The sequence below is a fragment of the Neodiprion fabricii genome, chromosome 3, assembly GCF_021155785.1.
Source record: "Neodiprion fabricii isolate iyNeoFabr1 chromosome 3, iyNeoFabr1.1, whole genome shotgun sequence".
Taxonomy (NCBI): domain Eukaryota; kingdom Metazoa; phylum Arthropoda; class Insecta; order Hymenoptera; family Diprionidae; genus Neodiprion; species Neodiprion fabricii.
The window spans coordinates 33820662-33841317 of NC_060241.1; the positions used below are offsets into that span (position 1 = coordinate 33820662).

General features: G+C 35.2%; 3 protein-coding genes and 1 long non-coding RNA gene across 9 annotated transcripts; 2 read left to right on the forward strand and 2 right to left on the reverse strand.

Moving 5' to 3' along the window:
• The first annotated feature begins 42 nt into the window (after positions 1-42).
• Positions 43-4659, forward strand: LOC124177122 (glucose-6-phosphate isomerase). The gene is made up of 11 exons (XM_046559155.1): positions 43-301; positions 553-646; positions 1285-1476; positions 1568-1648; positions 1784-1999; positions 2093-2332; positions 2518-2698; positions 2800-2918; positions 3148-3376; positions 3461-3527; positions 3847-4659. The coding sequence occupies exons 1-11, from the start codon at positions 171-173 to the stop codon at positions 3968-3970; spliced, it is 1674 nt and encodes a 557-aa protein (XP_046415111.1). The 5' UTR covers positions 43-170; the 3' UTR covers positions 3971-4659.
• LOC124177120 (xanthine dehydrogenase) lies at positions 3201-15180 on the reverse strand. 5 transcript variants are annotated; one of them, XM_046559150.1, is made up of 25 exons: positions 15064-15180; positions 11680-11786; positions 11514-11571; positions 11226-11322; positions 10861-11096; positions 10366-10676; positions 10071-10212; positions 9823-9990; positions 9557-9633; positions 9271-9477; positions 8940-9124; positions 8733-8846; positions 8504-8645; positions 8099-8395; positions 7852-7974; positions 7424-7779; positions 7171-7345; positions 6832-7023; positions 6555-6700; positions 6254-6431; positions 6052-6180; positions 5698-5940; positions 5356-5610; positions 5101-5268; positions 3201-5028 (listed from the first exon to the last, which is right to left on the reverse strand). In XM_046559150.1, exons 2-25 carry the CDS (start codon positions 11770-11772, stop codon positions 4984-4986), a joined length of 4137 nt encoding a protein of 1378 aa, XP_046415106.1. In that variant the 5' UTR covers positions 11773-11786; positions 15064-15180; the 3' UTR covers positions 3201-4983. The 5 variants fall into 5 exon arrangements, with proteins under 5 accessions (XP_046415106.1, XP_046415103.1, XP_046415107.1 ...); XM_046559147.1 differs by lacking the exon at positions 15064-15180 and adding an exon at positions 14615-14737; XM_046559151.1 differs by lacking the exon at positions 15064-15180 and adding an exon at positions 14034-14171.
• On the forward strand, positions 12664-17140 carry LOC124177123. Its single transcript, XR_006869526.1, has 4 exons — positions 12664-12870; positions 14026-14173; positions 14667-15258; positions 16959-17140. It is a non-coding gene; the product is annotated as an uncharacterized LOC124177123 (long non-coding RNA).
• Positions 15806-20601, reverse strand: LOC124177121 (glycosylphosphatidylinositol anchor attachment 1 protein). 2 transcript variants are annotated; one of them, XM_046559153.1, is made up of 10 exons: positions 20191-20600; positions 19893-20110; positions 19324-19480; positions 19051-19259; positions 18731-18948; positions 17847-18031; positions 17586-17713; positions 17309-17502; positions 16980-17147; positions 15806-16178 (listed from the first exon to the last, which is right to left on the reverse strand). In XM_046559153.1, exons 1-10 carry the CDS (start codon positions 20330-20332, stop codon positions 15896-15898), a joined length of 1902 nt encoding a protein of 633 aa, XP_046415109.1. In that variant the 5' UTR covers positions 20333-20600; the 3' UTR covers positions 15806-15895. The 2 variants fall into 2 exon arrangements, with proteins under 2 accessions (XP_046415109.1, XP_046415110.1); XM_046559154.1 differs by having other exon boundaries at positions 15979-16178; positions 16957-17147; positions 20191-20601.
• Positions 20602-20656: the final 55 nt, after the last annotated feature.

Consider the following 20656-nt stretch of genomic DNA (forward strand, 5'->3'; position numbering starts at 1 on the left):
TGACGCAACACCTGACCAATCCTGATAGGCATAAGGTGAAGGGCAGGTCACGTTAGCACGTAAAGCGCGGACAAGATCCGAAGAGTTCGAAGGGAGCAACCGAGTTGGCTGGTCGTTGGTAGCGCGTCAGAGGTCAAATAAAGTGCAGTGACATTTTGGTTGGTTATAAAATGGAACCCAAACTAAATTTGAGGGAAGAACCCACGTGGTTACAATTACAGCAGTTGTACGACAGCCAGGGGAGCAAAATCAATATATACGAATTATTCAAAGCTGATCCTAGTCGATTTGAAAAATACAGGTGGGTAGTGTCACGTATTCTACATTTGACCTTGCGACGACCTTCATTCCGAACATTGAGCTCGGCGGTTTTTAATTTGGTTTGAATCAGTATTTCTCACGGACATTGACTCAAGATTGATTGTTTCTTCTACATATCACGTAATTTGTTGGTTATACGTGCAGATTAAACATCACATTGTTGAACTGGTGATGTTTATACTATCCACGTTCACTGTGCACTTTTTTTTACAATGTTGTACATAATTTCAGCCTTCAAATCCAAACACCAGAGGATGGACCAATTTTACTTGACTATTCCAAAAATCGTATTAATGATGAAGTTCTTTCTCTACTCTTTCAACTGGTATGTATCGGCAAATAAAAAGAGGCGATGAATCTTGGGCATGTATTAAAATGGTTTCGAACATCTTTTGCAACTTAATAATGTGAGGGATGTTGAAGGATTTTGCCCGACGTTAAAAATTTCTGTTTCAAAAATATCCCTTATCTGCTCTTGTATAGCAAAAGACGCTTCGTTTATCAATTCGTATTATATATGGTCTGAATTTGAGCAAGATTAATATTATACTCATATTATATGAAATATATCTTGATGCTAAAAAAAAAGGTTATTACTCATCATGGTGTTATTAACATTATACTTTGACTTGTTTTGAGCCATTCGCGTTTGATGCTTTGTGATAAAGTTTCAGGGTGATGTGATCTTACATATAGTTAATAAAGTTTTGATGATAGGCGATACGAAACTAAAAAAATCCAATGTCCATTAATATAATTACATGTAAAATGTTTTTGTATCATTCAGATAATCTTATTGATAAAAATAAACAACACACAGATTGATATTCATTGAAAATTACATAGGTTATCTAATGAAGACTTGACACAAAGTGGTTGAAGAGAAGCTTATATCACTGTTTCGATTTTAGTATATCCTAATCAGTGCTAACCTGATTTCAAATTATTGTTGATATAAAATAGGCACGTGCCCGTAAAGTAGAAGCAGCAAGAAATGCCATGTTTTCCGGACAAAAGATCAACTTTACTGAAAATCGAGCAGTTTTGCATATTGCCCTACGAAATAGATTGAATACTCCAATTCTTGTTGATGGCAAAGATGTAATGCCTGATGTGAACGGGGTTTTAAGTCACATGAAGGAGTTTACTGAACAGGTGAGAAATTTTTTTTTCTGGTACATATACTGGCCTGTATTTCAGTTCGCTGTACAGTAAAAAAAATTAAATTTTTCCCGTATCGTTGCAGGTCATTACAAAAAAATGGACTGGATTTACAGGAAAACCCATTGAGGATGTTGTAAACATTGGAATTGGAGGTTCAGACCTGGTAAAACTGATTCAATAATATTCGTTAACATTGTAATACATGTATATTATAAAAAAAAAAAACTAAAACTAAAATACGAAGTGTCAAACTAATAAGTGTTAGTATCTATTGAAATAATTAATAAATATTACTTAGGGTCCCTTGATGGTGACAGAAGCTTTGAAGCCATATCATATTGGCCCCAGAGTTCACTTCGTGAGCAATATAGATGGAACTCACATTGCAGAAACTTTGAAGAAAATTAATCCTGAGACCAGTTTATTCATAATTGCCTCAAAAACCTTTACGACACAAGAAACCATAACCAATGCGACATCGGCTAAACTTTGGATTTTGGAACATTTAAAGAGTGTACGTTAGAATTCTTGGGTTTGATGAGATAGCTGTAATATCTAATAAAGTATCATTAATTATCTATTGATAATACATTTTCTTTTCATACAGGAAGCAGCCGTGGCTTCACACTTTGTAGCTCTGTCCACAAATACACAAAAGGTTAAAGAGTTCGGCATTGACGAAAAGAATATGTTTGGATTCTGGGACTGGGTCGGAGGTCGCTATTCACTATGGTCTGCTATTGGTCTTTCCATATCACTAGCTATAGGCTTTGAAAACTTTGAAAAGCTTTTGAGTGGCGCTCACTTCATGGATCAACACTTTTGCTCAGCTCCATTAGAAAAAAATGTAAGAACTGAAAAGCTAGTAATCTATCAAAAGCTAGTATTTCAAAGTAATGAAAAGTATTTATTCCAACTTATATTAATACCTTAGTTACTTTATCTCACCTTTCTAATTTGCAATTCATTTAGGTGATGGAAATCAATTAATGTTTTATCGTACCATATAATTTGCCAACTTTAATATTCCAGGCACCAGTAATTCTTGCTTTACTCGGTGTTTGGTATCACAACTTCTATGGGGCAGAAACTCATGCGCTACTACCATATGATCAGTATCTGCATAGATTTGCTACATACTTCCAACAAGGTGACATGGAAAGTAATGGAAAGTATGTCACTCGATCTGGTAAAACAGTAGATTATACTACAGGTAAAAATATATTTTGAAACGTGGATATAATTATTACATGTGAGTGTTATCCGTCAGAATGACAATATGTTCCGAATATACGTCAATTTCATTTTACTAAGGTCCGATTGTATGGGGAGAACCTGGAACAAATGGACAGCACGCATTTTATCAACTAATTCATCAGGGCACACGTCTCGTGCCAGCAGATTTTATAGCTCCTGCTATCTCACATAACAAGGTAAAACATTGCAAGTGTTTTTTACAGTTAGAATAGTGCAAAGGTCTTTGTATAGTGTTCGTATGTTCCACTGTTGTAAAAGCTTACTCAAGTAAACGTATGGATTTGCAAATAAACTTTTTAGGAAACGTGTACTTCATCAGTGAAACAAGTGTAGGCAATCTTTAATACCTGGTTCAAACAATATACGTCTTGAGTAAATAATGAATTAAATTTTTCTATATTTCAGGTCCAAGGAACTACGCATCACAAACTTTTGCTAGCTAACTTTTTAGCTCAAACTGAAGCGTTAATGAAGGGCAAGACCGAGTCTGAGGCTAAAGAAGAACTGCAAAAGGCTGGTTTGAGTCCAGGGGAATTGAGTGCTATACTACCGCACAAAGTCTTCCAAGGAAACCGACCTACAAACAGCATTGTGGTTAAGGGAGTTACTCCCTTTACTTTGGGAGCACTCATTGGTTAGTTGAATAATAGTGTATAATTATTAATTCAGTTTTAACCACCGAGATGTATAATCACTCAACCTTATTGATATATTTCAGCAATGTACGAACATAAAGTCTTCGTACAAGGAGTCATTTGGGACATTAATTCATACGATCAGTGGGGGTGAGTACAATCGTTTTCGAATTGTTATTGAACTATTTTCCATTGGAAGTAAAGTAATGCCAAATATCAAATATGTGAGATAGATCAATTTTAGAGCATTGGCACTTATTTATTGAATTTCAAAGAAAAGAGTGATTTGGTCCGGCTAGGAAGGAGTCTATTTGGACTTCACTTTGTTGTTATGTTGTTATTGTGCATTATCTTTTTGATGATAGTGAGTTCTTATCAAATTACAAACACAATACAAAATGGTTGTAAATTTAACAAATCAGATAAGGAGTATGTATACATTTTTTTTTAAATTCTGTCTTGTATACAGTGTGGAATTGGGAAAGCAGTTGGCTAAAGCTATAGAGCCTGAGCTTAAAAACAACAACACGATTACCAGCCATGATTCTTCGACAAATGGGTTGATTGCGTTTATTAAAGCTCACAGCTTTTAAGCATTTAATTGATTGTGTAGTGTGGAGTTGGGTAAACAGCTAGCACTGAAAATCCTTGCAATGCTGTATCACAATGGCGCTATCCAGACTGAAGATTCGTCTACGAACGGCATAATTAATTTCATCAAGATGCAGACCTGCATGTGTGCGTCCGCCAGCTGTGATACAGTGGAATCGGAACCCAAATCCCTTTTTTAACTATTTACGGTTCATTTCAATGTGAGTCAGCCTATTGTGAAATATAACTTCGCATTACTTGAAATTCCTCTATGTATGTTCAGTAAAGTCAAATATGCGTATTGGATTGTTGAATGTTAGTGATAGTCATGGACGTCTACTTTCTCATTTTCATTCGTTTTCTGTTAATATCTAGCTAATAACCCATGACCCGTCATCAGCCAAATTAGAAAGTCTGGAACTAATCACTTAAACAATTATTGATTAAATTAGTAGCTGTACATGTGAAACAATGTATACTGCTTCGTTTATTATACGTAAATATTATATACTTTGTTATACGCATAATTTATAATATTTTTTACATCAAACTGATTTCCTTGTATCATTCCCAGTGGAAAAAAATGTAATTTATTGGCTTTTCAGATTGATATTAAATATCAGTCATGTATGTAACATCACAACATTATTCTTAGCAACTACGTTCAATACAAGAACAGAATTTGAACTTATATAACTCGTGAATTTTTTCTATTTTTCATTACCTTATTCGTATTGCTGCCATAGGACAAATACCAACCAGTCCTTTTTAGCACATTGTTGTTTCCAAGGATGTTTTTCCTTTGATATGTACGACTTGGTAACATTTATATACATTATTTGACACAAAGTTGTAAAATAAAATTTTATCTATTTAAAAAGTTCTATAAAAAGTGTAGAAATATGAAAAAATGGAATTATACTTAAGGAAGCTTCATGAAAATTTATTCACCACCATACTTGACGAAATTCAAAACTGACGATCATGTTGTGAGTATTGTGGTCCAAATTTTTATTTAGGGCGGAACGTTCCATGGGTTATTTCTGTCAAGATTCTCCAGCTTTAGGTACATGAAATGAGAATAATTTTCGTAAAATCGCATACCTTTATCTTACATCATACAAGTTCTTACCTTCTGAGTTAGATGATCAACACATGCTGTACGGATACGAGCCGCAGTAGCTGGAGAGTCAAGTCTAAAGTAACCTGTAACATTAGCATCTCGGCGTGCACTTTCTATTGCATTTTTAATAGCAAAGAAAACTGAGGAAGCAAGGAACAACGGGGGTTCACCAACAGCCTAGAATTTCAAGAACAGAGTCTGTTAAATGTAGCCTTTTTATGAGTCACCCATAGGCAAAATGTTTCTGTTCTTATTATGTCTCACCTTTGAAGAATAAACCGCCCTGGGATTTGGTGCCCCTTTTAGAAGAGAAACATTGAATTCTACAGGAATGTCTGTAAAGCCGGGTATTTTGTAGGCTCCAGGGCCACGACTGTATAGTATTCCAGCTGGTGAATAGATCAACTCTTCCAGAGTAAACAATCCATACCCCTGGATGAAACCACCCTCAACTTGGCCGACATCTATGGCAGGATTTAAACTCTCACCTAAATCCATTACGATATCTGTCCGCAAAACCTGAAAGATTTTTCTATTAGCAAACTTACACGTAATCAGTTAACATAATAAATTGTTTTACGTCTAGTATCAAACACGTGCGAGCACCTGATGGTCTCCCGTTAGGCAATCAATTTCAACTTCGCTACATGCTGTTCCATATGTGAAGTAATTAAACGGGTTTCCTGAATTTGTTTCAAAAGAATATCCAACATCCGGAGTGGCATAAAATCCAGTCGCTGAGAGACTGATCCTTTGCATATAAGCCATATTTATCCAGTCTTCCCAAGTACCTCCTGGGTTTGCACTCATAATGGGTTTTAATCGGTCAACGATTTGTGTGCATGCATTCTGAAATGTGGCCAGAAACGCACAGGAAATTATTTATAATGGACTACTTCTTAGCAGCAAATTTCTGTAAGATACTACTGTCGATGATAACTAATTTGTTATTGTATTTACCATGACAGCCATTCCATTGAGATCAGATCCTGCACTGGCTGCAGTAGCAGATGTATTTGGTACTTTATCAGTCGCCGTTTCTGTTATATGTATTTTTTCTGGATTTACTTTGAGTACTCTGCTTGCAACCTGTAAGTAAATTCCAGTTGTAGAATCGTCTATGAGTAGAAAAATGTAACTTAGTCTCGTTCTTGATACGTACTTGGATCATTTTGGTATGTAAACCCTGTCCCATCTCGGTACCACCGTGGCTCACTAGTACAGAGCCATCTGTGTATACATGAACCAATGCACCACCCTGATTGAGGAATGCAGTTGTAAAGGCAATCCCGAATTTCGTTGGCACTACCGCAATTCCTCTTTTTTTATACCTGTTTTGTCTATATACGGAAAATTTACATGACATCAAAGTAGTCAATTTATTGTGATACTAGCTACTACGAGTGGTTGACGTTGTGTTACTTGATGGTGCCAATATGTAGTATGTAAAACTAATTTCTTACTTGTTATAATTTTCAACTGCAGCAGCTCTATTCGTGTAATCAGAAGTTTCAAGACATTGGTGCCAGCATCGCTCAATTGTGCAGTGATTGAGTTGTTGATTATAGTGTGTCAAATTTCCTTCTTTGTACAGATTCAACTCAGATACCTGTTTTGAAATATAAGCAATTATCCATGGTAATTTTCAAAACATGAACTGTTCTCGATAAATCGTATGAAATATGCTACAAGTAATTCAATCAGGCAGAGCCCTATCAATGAGAATGCTACGAAAATTACCTTTACAGTATCCATTTTGAGGAAATCAGCTACTTGACGTATCATGTTCTCCGCCACAAACATACCTTGCGGACCTCCAAAGCCTCGAAAAGCCGTATTGGAGGGTAAATTAGTTTTGCACATGTAACCATATAGATCTACCGATGGGATTCTATAGGCATTTTCGAAATGGAACAGTGCACGTTCAAGTATCTATATATCATGAATAGTGTTATTACGTCATAGATCTTACCATATGCAGAAAACCAGTGAAATGAAAGCATATTTATTGATTATACGACGAAAGATTTTCTGCTAACAATTTGCAGCTACTTGATTTTACTTAAATTTTCAACTTACCGAGGATGATAAATCGGCTGAATACCCTGCATTGTTATAAATGTATACTTGTGCAACTTTTATCAATCCATCACTATTAAAGCCAATTTTCCATTTATAATAAAATGGATGTCGAGTACCACTGATCATCATATCTTCATCTCTGTCAAGCATACAACGTACCGGCCTTTGCAACCTAATCAGATTTAGTGATTTATGAAATCATTCTTAGTTACATACAATGTCAATCAATCCATACTACAAAACGACAAACCTGTGCGCAGCTAGAGCAACTGGTAACGCAACTAACATTCCACGAGATTCCTTCCCTCCAAAGCCACCACCCATGCGTTTAACACGAGCAGTTACTCTATTGATGGGGACGTGGAGAACGTGCGCTACAAGTTTTTGAATTTCCGATGGATGTTGTGATGAACAAAAAACTTCGATCTCATCCTCTTCGTGAGGTACAGCAATAGAAGCATGTGTCTCCAGATAAAAATGTTCTTGTCCACCCATTCGAACTTCTCCCTCTAGGACATGGTCCACTTCTGCAAATACTTTTGCTGGATCTCCTTTCACAATCCGTTTTGGAGTATCTGAGATGAACGACTTCTCCTTGATAGCATCCTGTTTAGTAAAAACTAGATTACATGATTCAGAAGTCCGGTAGAAGGACAATCGATATTTTATTTTCTTTACCTCAATTGTTACAATAATTGGACGGAGATCTTCGTATTCAATTTGGACCATTCGTGCACCTTTTTGCGCTGTAGCTTGATCAACAGCAACAATTGCACCAATCAGTTGCCCCTGACTAGTTACCTAACATTGAACAACATGTTAATTATGGACACTTAGTGAGAATGATTCTTTGTTCTTTCTTCCTATAATTTTTTGTGTTACTTAACCAGTTTTTGTGAATAAACATTTAATAATGTTATATTACCTTTTCCGATATGAACAATTCCTCATCGTGGAAAATAGGACCAACCCATCTTCTGTCATCCGGTACATCTTTTGCACTGAAAAAGGCTTCAACGCCTTCAAGAGCTAGAGCTGTGGAAGCATCTATTTTGATTATTTTTGCATGTGCTCGTGTGGAAATAACTAAGGCTAGGTATAACTCTCCAACAAATTTCGGCATGTCGTCACAGTAAATTGCTTCGCCTGTAGCTTGTTTAAATGCGCTGGCGTGAATAATTGGCCTACCAACTAAATCAGTGCGTTCTTGAGTTTTGGAAGCCTGTAATCAAGTATGATGAATAGTAAGAAGATTTACACACGTCTTGTGAGTAGATTTGAAGTACTATAACATGTAAATTCAAGTCATTATTATTGGAGAGCAACATACTACTTGGAAGTACTGCGAGCTCATTGGAGGTTTGTAGTGAAAACCATCAGCAGCGTTGTTCAGCTCTTTGGGTAGCGATTCTACTCCAATTAAGTCCATGTTAAGGTACTTCGTTATCTGGAGAAAAGCCTTGAAGAACAAACTGAAAGCAGTATCATTTTTCACTTAGTATGTTATATCTAAGTATAAATTGAGTGTTGTCATCAACAGATTTTTGGATCATACGCACCTTAAAGTTAGTGCACGACGATATTGTACCATACCTCCAGGGACGTTTCCAGGCAACGGCAATTCCGTTATGAGCGAATTGAACACTGAGTCTAGTAGTTGTTCATCCCATTTTCTAAAAAATATTGTGTTATTTGCATTGAACATAGAGTACTTTGCAGAGGTGTGTTGTATTATTCCGTCAAATTATCCTTAATGTACCACGTACTTCCCTATCATAATTTCACAGGTTTTTCGGGCCAATGTAGTGGTTGGTGCCATGCCTCCATATGCTAAGAAAGCATTCTGAACATCAATTGTTCCTGGGTTAAATGATACATTTATTGCAGAATTGACAATAGCAATGTCATCGTCGCGTCGTTTTGCTTGTTTGTAGGCAACGAAATATTGATACTGAAATAAAACGTTTTTTCTGAATACTTTTGCTAATTTTACTTGAACTTTGATGCTCTCTCGATCGTTATTTCACAATCGCATGAGTGATAACAAATGAAACTACTGATATATCTATTCGTTAAAATAATGACGATTCATCGTACCTGTTTTGTAAAAGGTATTCCTATGGAAACTAAAATTTCATCTGGTAAAACAACATTGCGACGATAGCCAACCCAAAACGTGTGATCCATAGGAATTTCCCGTTCTCCTCGGTCCAGACTGCGCAACGTTAATGTTACATTAGCAGCCATAAATATAGGATTTAAGTCAGATATTGGGCTTCCAGTCATTATGTTTCCACCGACAGCCTGTAAAAAGAAAATACTGCCGGTTCTACCGATATTTTGTGAAATTCAGAGTATAACTGAAGTAATTATCTGAACTTACTGCGACATTGCGAATTTGTTTTCCTGCAAACCAATGCAGCATAGCTACTATTTGACTAAATATCCTCGTCTGAAATGCTATAAAATACTGCATATTAATGTACACGAAAATAATCACTATATACTCATTCTGAACAACTCACATCGTCATTAGCAAAAAAATATCGACATCATATGTAGTGAATTATAAGAGGGTTCAAACACTTCATACGTATGCACCATGATTACATTTTCAATAACCCAAAGTTGGTAAAATTCCTGACTCACTTGGTTTTATGCTTATTTGATGTTTAAGAGCTTCTTCTAATTCAATCAAAGTTACACTTGCCCCCACTTTCAAAATATTTCTCGTTTCTATTATTTGCTTCATTTCAGGCACCATCGTTGGTTGTATCAGTACAGGATACACGCAATGCTTGAATTTGACTTCGACTCCTTAATCAAAATGCATTAAAGATAATCAAGATATCATATAAAATCTTAGTAAAAGCTGTGTGTGAGACAAGTTAACTTACCGACTTCGGAATTTCCAACAATAATTTTTGCAGTTGGATATTTTTTTTTCAAAGCTAACAATTCATCGAGTTTATTTGGTCGGTACCATGTTACATTCTTTCCTCTAAATACCAAATACTGTTTATCAAGTTCGTCCGATACCTATTAATAGTCCAATGCCGAAAAGCAAATCAGATGGAATGAAATGCACATAAACTTGTGAGAAATAACGGATAGAAATTTGTTATTCGAAACGAAATGAATGTTTTTTTCCTATCAATTACAAAAAATAATGACTTGCATAATTGTTTCTACCTTCAACTTTGGCGGGAATATAAGTTCTTGTGAAGGGTCATAAGGTGTGAATTCTGTCGAATTAAACAGTTTATCAGGTGTAGAGGTGGGATTTGTTTTGCAGCATGCATCTCTGTTTTGACAAGTTCTTGCACATTGAGGCAGCGCATTGCTTTTTTTACAGCAAGCATCTCCCATTTGGCAGGATTTTTTGTTATTCAGCCTTCCATTATTCTGCATGTTTGATAGAATTTGGGATTGTTCCCACTCTTCTGTAAAAGTCCGGAAGCCTTCTATGATCGGTCGGTATCCTGTGCATCTACACAAATTGCCTGAAATAATTACAAAACGACTTCAGTGATATTGAGTTAGATGCGAATGTTAGTTTTGCAGATCAAGTATATAACCACTCGCATTGAAACATCGTTTCTCAACATTCTCTAGTCTGCGTGATAAAAATTTGTGTTTTAACGATGTTCATACGGTATGAAAAGTACCCAACATTTACCACATTACCTTGAAATGCTATCTCTAAATTTTCCATAGTAGGTTTTGGAATTGATCGCAACAAGGCATACATTGACATTATAATGCCAGGTGTGCAGAAGCCACACTGTGATCCATGAGCCTTGGCGAGACGTTCTTGAACAGGATGTAGCCTTGTTTTAACACTTCCTATCCCTTCAACTGTAGTTACTGCCATGCCATGCATGGCGCATACAGGCATTAGACATGCATTTACCGCAAGATGACTAGGAGTTATCAATATAAGAAATATAAGTTGCATGATTCAGAGATCCGTTTAAATAAATAAGCTAATAATTGCCCAATATGACGCTATGCTTCACAGTTATCAATAGACTATTTCTATTAAAGGATACACAATTTTTTGTGCAGAGTTGTCGTATCTTGAGACCATGACCGTACAGGCACCGCAACCACCTTCGGCACAGCCCAGTTTCGTGCCGCATAATCGTACTGTGTTCGTTGTTCAGGTTTTTGCAAATAGTCTAATGGATTATATAGTTTAAAATCGCCGGAATATTTCTTCAACCGTGGAAATTCTTGACTCTAACTTGGTCATACGAACACATCGCCATTGCTGAAAGGATTGTTGAATAGCACGATTTGTTGCAACAATCTATCTCAGTTTTAGGAAAAAAGGATACGCTTATTTCGCAGATAGTACAACAATGTCCACTCGGGATTGACACTTCTATCCTCTATCTAAAAAGTTGTGAAAAAACCAATGATTTTGTGATAAATTATTTCCAAAACTTTCGTAGCAAATTAAGTTTTTGTAAATTGCAGATCAAGATGTCAGGTATCTCATACCTCTGTTCCGTTGACATAAAATATAAGTGTAGTGTGGATATTCCTGGTTGTGGAAAGTTTCTGCATTTTTTTCACTTTGTGAGAAGTAAACATCTTGAACTTCCTCACTAAAACAAAAATATTTATAGTGATCAACATATTATTTTTATAAATCTTCAAGAGATTCGTTTATTTAACAGATGTATTATGTCCACGGAATGTTTCACTTAACGATATGTGGTGTCAATATATTCGAAATCATTTCGTAATCGCCAAAGTCACAGTCAAATGAGTAATATTAAAATAAAATTCTACAGTGGTGACCATCGTTAGTCATCACACTACTGAAAGTATTCGCGTGATAAATCATAATAATCATATGTCATGAATAATGACTTATCAGATATCATAGGTAGGTATATATATATGTATGTATATCCATATAGTAAAGTAAATTCGTGAAAGTATAAGGAAAAATTTTTCCTCTCATATTTTATTTCTTATTTAAATATGTTTTGTATAAAATTATTTAAAATTATTAAAGTTAATTTGTATCGACGAATTTACTTTATTACAAAAAGAACGACAAGGTGAGGAAGGAAACAATTATATCCATATATATCCATCAGTTGAAAAATGATATAGTCAAGTATATAGTTGATGTACGATTTTTAATCCGGTATAGCTGATGATTCATACTTTTGTAATTTATTCTTTGATTTCTTACTTGTTCTATGGAATTTACAAGATAAATGACGTAATAAATTACACGCTGCATTCTGCCATAACATTTTATAATTTATCAAATGAATATTTTCAGTAAGGTAGATGGAGAATCCATTTAGAAAACAGAAATCTCTTTGTAATTGTTACAAGCAATATGATGCTTTGTATAATGTATGCATGTATGTGTGTGAGTGTGTCATAGAGGTGTAAGAATGAGGTGAGGAATTAGATCAGTCGTGATGTGAGTGTTTTAGTTACTCTGCTTCCACACAACTTTGTTTATAGTTCGATTTCTATGGCACCTTGAATACACTCAAATCAAGTTCAGTTTGTGTATTCAGTTTCTACTCCTCCACCCTTGGCCGTAGCTGCATTAGTTGCAACAATAATATTAAGAAATCATATGAAATCTTGGAAATCCTAACAAATCACGTAATTAAAATAAAATTATTTGTCAAGTAATCCCTCGTAATCACTCTATAAAATGTAAGTAATTATGAAATATGTCACCATCGTGTCACTTTTTTCGCGCAGTGAAACACTCCTTCATTATCTCATATTATAATCTCATTTCGTTGTCAATTAAATCAGTGCACGAATTTAAATTCCTATAATATAACAGTTTGTCTGTAAGTTTTTTTTTTCTGGTAAACACGAAATTCTCTGACGTGGATGAATCTGGAATTTAATAAGAAGCTAAGATAGGTACAAAGTCTTCTTGACTGGTCAATTATCACTGACCGTAGCACAATTTAATTGATTCAACTCCTCAGCCATATGACAGATCGTATCTATAAAACGAATGTCATTACTTATATTTACTTCCAACGCTGGTATAAGTCATCTTGGCTTTATTCGCAATAAATTACTCAAAATACTTAAACATGCAAGATTTATCCACCAGTTCTATTGTGTATCGCGTAAGAAGTGTGCAGGCCAGTATTATATATATAATTTACTTACAATATGTCTTTAAACCTGGACTGACGACATCGTTTTGATTTTATTTCAAAGAAAAACTGTGTCGAGAGCCTAGGTTTATTACAAACATCAACATTATTGACGTAGACATACACGAACTGCGTATGGAAATAACAAAGCTACTGTCACGCGATATTAGAATACCAGTTGTGATTAGTTACAGCATAAACGTCACATTCCAAGACTCACGATACGATAATTAAAAAAAAATGTGCATTTATAATTTCTAAGAAATCTTATTAGATACTCACTTTGGCATCCGTGGCTTACAGTTCACGCACAGGGCATATATATGCAAGTGGTTCGATCTTGACTTTGAAGAAATTTATTGACATGATGATTTGCATGTACTTTAATACCGCAGGGTAAATCAAGATGTGTCTCCCGCTTTTAAAATATTAACAATTTGGAAAAGTTTTTAGTCCGCAAAATTACTACATAATAATTTCCATGCGTGCCGGAATGCAGTTCAGATAATTTTTCGCGTAACGTTTACTCGGAATCTCTCAAAATTTTTGCTTCATTTGTCGAAAAGAGATAGGAAATGACAAGAAATCTTCAAAACAACATAAAATATTTGTAAAAACTTTAAGTTCGGTAGGAGAAACCATTTTTCATGCTGTAAAGAATTTATATACGAATAATCTTATCTTCGTCTAGATAATTACCTTGTACAACACTCTGGTCGGTTTGAAGCAAATCATGCAGTTTTTAATGCAATGTAGGTGCAAAGAAGATACACTCTCGTATGGGAGGAGAACATAACTCGAGATTATATTCACATAAATATAATTGCGATTAGTGCAACGTAAGTATCATGTTATTGAATTTTCTCAAGTTCGTCTTACTTTTATTGCAAAGCGATAGCGCTAACACATGTTAAAATAAATTGAACACACATGTACATAATGCTATTTTTCAATTCGTACAGTCATACGTCACGTGCAAGATGAAAGCAAACAAGTAGTTTCGTGATGTGGATGTACATAGGCGTTTTATTTGATATGGGTCAGGATTTTATTAACGAATGAAATTTTAAAAAATTTCGGTAAACAGTACGTCACGTTTTCGCGATTGTACATCACTCGAGAATATAGCGACGTGCTTAATGCTGTTGTTTTCATTATGGATTTTCAGCACTAGTTGATTAAAATGCGTGCGTATTTTTTTGCAGCCTTTTCGCAAGGGTTGGGGTTTTATATAAATGCAAATATACTTTCAAATTTGGAAGCTTTCAGTAATTTTTTACCATGATTGTTGTCTGTTTCTTCTAACCGTGATGGTGATTTTATTCTTTCCAGATTTTTGACGCACGCACTGTTCTGAAACATTTCGATTGGACTCCAGACCTATGATACTAGTTTCAGTTGTATCTCGGTACTGAACAACGACAATTTTTCGGGGCATTGAGAATTTTTACATTATTATCTTCCAGTTTATGTAAATAAAGTAAATTAAAGCTCTTATATTCGGGCAAAGGTCAATTAAATGTGCCTTAATCGGACAGATACGCGTGACACATATTTTTTTAATCGAAACTGGACGCGTGCGCTTAGATATTTATCATCACTTATCGCTTCAATTGAAGTTCAACTTTAAAAGTTCAAATTAGACAGTTTGAAGAATAGACCTACCCACATTACCCTGTATAACGTTGTATACATTACAGCTAATTTTTACATCTACCATGTTCGTTACCTGTTTTAATAACGGCGACTTTAATCGGGAAGAATTGCAAATTTTTCGGTGCGCATTGAACTCATAATCGTGTTTTAATAGAATGCACTGCTGAACTAAGAAGATCTGAGAAAACCATGCTCAAAAAATGTGAATGCTATCTAGTCAAGTAGAGGGGTTATCAGTGTAGATGAACGTCTGTACGAGAAGCTGTCTGTTTGTACTATATCCTGTTTTTAACCCCCCACGTAATTCCAATATCTCAAGAACAAAAGATTGGCGATAAGCATTCGATAACAGCTGTGTGGCTCCATTGAAAGATAGATGGGAGATTTCTTGCTAATAGGCTCAACTTTATTGTACTCGAATATTTTTATTCACTCGCTGATAATGATCATTTATAATTGATTATAAAAATAATTTCAGTATCCCCGTGTTGTTTTTCCCCGAAATTCATCAACAAATTATCATTAATTGATTCATTTCCACGGAAAACACATTTGTTTCACTTCGTTTGATTACATAAAATACGAAAATGATCTATATGGCACATCTGAGGAGATCAGTACAATTTCTGAATATGATATTGAATACTTGTCCACCGACAAACGAATGGCACATCAAATCGGTAAATTCAAACAAGTTAGCAATAATTCATACCCGCAACAGTGATTGACTCAGAATAAATCTTCATAAATCACATAGAAAAATATGTGATTGTAGATAACAATTCCGGAGTTATAGATACTTTAAGGTTTGCAAATTTCAATTTTATTCAACGGAATATGTTTACCTCCATAAATTTATTCACTATCGTGTGCACGTTTTGATTTTTACATTTCATGTAATACATTCACTTAGAAATTCGCAAAATTGGTTTAGAAGTAACTACCATCCAGAATATAAGCCATGTCGGAAGTAAAACGCAGACCGTTACGCTGTACAGCCAATTCCCATAGACCATGGAATCGATAATCCCAAATACGATCGCTTGCTTTGATGCTTGGATCCATTTCAGTGCAAAAGCAATGATTGTGTAGTCCGGGAATGTAAAATGCGTATATACCGCTACTACTGTACATGCTAGACAAAGCGGATGTAGCAGTATCCAGGGTATACAACGTAAATTGTGGAATCTGAAAATTATATTTACGTTTTACTCATTTCTCAGCTAAATCACTTGGGCATTGTTTTATTCACGATTTAAAATATAAAAAAAAACGAATAAATGGTAAAATTGAAACCGTTAAATAAGCAGCACTTTACTCCCCAACATCAGTGTTTCGCAGCCTTCTTTTTTCCATGTAATTAATTTTTATTTGTAATATCATATATAAAGTACTGCATAGCTCGGTTTTTAATAAGTGCTTACGTCTAAAATATCCAAGCATCACTGTTTATTTCACTAAAATTGTTCTTAAATTATTGATTGACTAAAATGAAAACAGCAATTTATCACCCATGCCACTGTGTGCAAACCTCACAGTTATCAGCACGATGTTTTGTATGCATCTATCTTATCTAGAACGTGTTTAGTATATAATTTAAGAGCCAATTATTGATGAGATGTCTGGGTAAGCAAAACAAAATTCGTGGCGTATTCATAAATAAAATATTTGAAAGTTGTACAAAAATAAGCATAACAAGCCAAGTTTCCAAATAAGAGACAAGCATGCACTGCACTAATTATCTAGCATTGCACGGTAGGAAATGACTAGAAATTCTGTCGAGAAGTAAGTAATGGATGGTTTTATCAGCGGTACTTTTATCACCACTTTTTTCAGCGTGATTAGATTAGAAAAGTCATCTTACAACAGAAATGACAAAAGAACAAGCTTATCAGACCATGTAAAATTCTATGTATCGTATTTCCTGCAGACTTTAGTAATAATTACAAAATAAAAATATTCATACAGGTATAATTTGTGATGCCTGACCTGGATTCGTTTCCCTTCTTTGGTATGACGGTCAATGCTGCAGGAACGTACACAACGGCAGCTACTAATGCCAAGGAAAAGTTGTGCATTGAAATGCATAAAAGCATCGTTGCCAATTCTATTAATGCTATCACATAAAGTAAGGACGCAGTTTCGTAGGTCCTATGTCTGAAAAAATGATGCTTGTACAGTTTAAGCTCCTTGTAAAAAGATTAAAATTTTTGTTGCTGATGGAAGTGAAATCAATCTGATACTGTTCAATATTTTAGATTCTGGTTTGCAGATGCATTTTATTTCATATATTACCTTGTGATAATTGCTCAGATTACCTTTCAAAACAGAGAGTCCCAATAAACATCAGGATTGTGAGAAGTAAGAGGCCTAGGGATACTGAATTTTCGGTCGCTAGATGAAATTTTATGCCTATATAGGTAAACAATCGTGGGGCAGACAATGTCGCTACCCCCAATATGTGAGTCCAAAGTACCTCCCAAGCGATGTGTGACAGTACAAGTTCCTCTGACTAAATTAAATTATAAAAATTAATGACAACTTCGCGAATTTTGAGGACAGAAAAGGGTGGTGGAGAAAGTTGATAAAATTCACCTTGGCTTGTTTGACTGCATCACTTTCACCATCTTTTTTTTCAGTAGATTCTTGTAACTTAAGCCACACAGAAAATGCTTTTATGAAAAGCCCAGCAATAATTAGAGCTAATGGTGGCATATATAATCCTGAGAGGAAAAGTAGAACAATATAGTCTACACAAATTACACACTTTCAGTTCAAATTTCCATATTTGGCCAAATTCGGCAGGATTGGTCCGACCACTGTGACCAAAAATAAATTTTTGTGTTATTAACTTACCAATAGAAATATACCTATCTGTCGACGGTAACAGATAAAAAAAGAATGATTGATGGAATCGTTCTAATAAATTATTGAGCGAACGAATAAGACTTTCAACAACCCGTCCTATGTTGTAAATAGTAGATTCCGTCCCAGACCCGGATTTGGCAAAACCTTCCAATGTAATGGCTTCAATACCAAACCTTGAACAGAAAAATAATGGTTAATTTTTTTCTTGTAAAACAAATTAAAATCAACTTGAGAAAATATTTGATATTTTCATTTTTCATGATTCTTAACTTACTGACTTAATTGAACGACTTGACTTTCAATACAAAAAAAATGATTGCAGCAAAATGATTGCAGCAACAGAATTATAATACTTGTAATTAAACGTGTGCAACACGAGTAGGCCTGTGTCACAAAAATTGACCATGAGGTATAACATTATAAGGAGCACTTTAGATGTTTTCGGATCCAAATTAAGGGTTACTGAACTATTCTTTGAATAAGATGTGTTCATACCCCAACAATTTGTTTCTCGTTTCTTTACCATTTTCTACAAACTTGATATTGACAACTCAAAAAACTGAGAACTCTTCGAAGTTTTTGGCTGTATCTGTTGAACGTGTAGTCGGATCAAATTGGGATTGATCGCCATAGCTTTATTTTGCAAAACAACATTGATGTAGCATGTGAAATAATTGATTTCAGAACTTTTTTGGTAAATATTTTGGCAACAATCAAAAAGGAGAGCTAAGAGCACAACCTTCTCACAAGAAAGTTTGGTCTCGAAACAAGTCGAGCACCATTATTTTTAATATTAGACCTAATTATGCTATTATTCATCATCAAACTCTCTGAGGTGGCTCTGCTAATATTATCCACATTCCAAACAATACCTGTGAAAAACACCGTGATTTCCAGTTGGCACACCAGTTGCTTGCGTAGACACCATTGACATCATGGTAACAAATTGGTACCACCATTTTCGTATTTTGTCTTTTGGATTACTGTCTGCTCTGCGTTGAAATGTTCTCCGGATCCCTTCTTTGGCACACATTTTGTTTGCCAGATTAACAAGATCTAAATTTGGAAGTTGTCCATTTAAACCTTCCACCTGTACAAAAAAATTGATTGTGTATTTTTGCATAATCGAACTGGCTAAGTAGTAGCAAGTGGTTAATGAACTCCCCAGACACAGGGGTTCAGCTCCAATCACCTTGATGTCAATGGATCCAATTTTGAACGAGTGCATTTCCAGATTTATGGCAGCTTGAATAGACCCAGCTCTTCCTACCAAGTCGCCTGCAATCAATACCCCATCCTGCCCACAAGTACAGCGATGATACGCCTCCAGCCAAGCTTGCATTCCTAACTGCTCGTGCTCAGTCACAACAAAAATGATATCCTTTGCCCAATAATTCTGTTCTGAAAATTGCAATAATTGTAAATATGGCGTAAGTTAATGTTAGAGCTAAATGAGGGCACTTACTCCGGCAGAATTTAGCAAATGCAAGTAATAGAGCTATCGATGGTGCAGTGGTCAGATGAATGCTGCTTGCAGATCGGTATGGTACACTTAATATTATTGCTTCGGTACTGGCACTTCGCGGAGCTCTCAATATGCTATACACATTCTGTCCAGTAAACTGTAAAGAATAAAATTGTCATGCAGGATGAGCGGTGATAGTGAATTTTGAATAATTTTGCACCTAAGTTTCAAAGGAACCAAAAGTTGCATTACTTATCGAAATGGCACTAAGTAACTCTACTCATGAGTTTCAGATTTGAGAAATTAAGTGCAGTCGTTTGGTAAATAATTTTTCTAGTAACTGTGTTTCTGAAAATTGAAATTCTATTTATAGAATGCTAGAGTAAGGTTTCATTCATTTCTTTATAGTCAATAAAAGTTTTTTATTCGTTCATAAATATTCAAAATCGTATTTTGAATCAGTGTCTAAAATCAGCATGGAAATAAAAATTGGAAATTAGTTACTACAGAACATCTCACAAGTTAATAACGAGTCATGTTTTGGATCATGTTTCTGACAAAATTCATACCTTCTGTTGAGAGAGTGGATAGTTGAGCGTAAAGTTATGAGTATAAACATCTAAATTAAGTTGACGGAATTTTGCTAATAGCCAAGGGTAGGGCATGTCGTCCGGATATTTCTTCATCTCAGCGAGGAGTTCATCGTGAAATCGTTTCGCTCCGCCATCTTCATTAAATTCATTGGTAACCAATCCAGGTAAGAGAGCATTTTCAGAAAAATAGGTATCTATAAATTAATTTCAAGTGAAACTGGATACTACAACATTTTTGAAAATCAAATGGTTTAGTACGATAAAATATACTTACTGTCATTGAAATCAGGATATGCCAGGGACACAAACCATATTACGCCTGTAACGTACAGCGTCAAGCATAACAACTTTTCCCATTTCATAACAAATTTTATAACTGCTCCATTCCCAGCTCTGGGATCCGTTAAAAGACCCATTGTTTTAACACCGGGGAGAACAGAAGAATTCCAAACAGCGGCATATAACCTCAAACATTCGCGCAAAATCGTTTCCAACACTAAAATTACTAGTGAAAAACGCAGACTGTCCTGAACAGTGACATTTGAGGTAACTACAAATCACTCTGGTGTAATTAATTCATAATTAAATTCTTATGTCAGGTTATTTATAACAAATTTTCACCAGTCAACAACCTGCACATTCAATTTTGACAGCCCTGCCCACGGCCGGCGGCCATTTTTATAATCGATACTAAACTCCAGCTCTCGAATTGTGCTTAGCGGTTGCATATTTCGATTCAA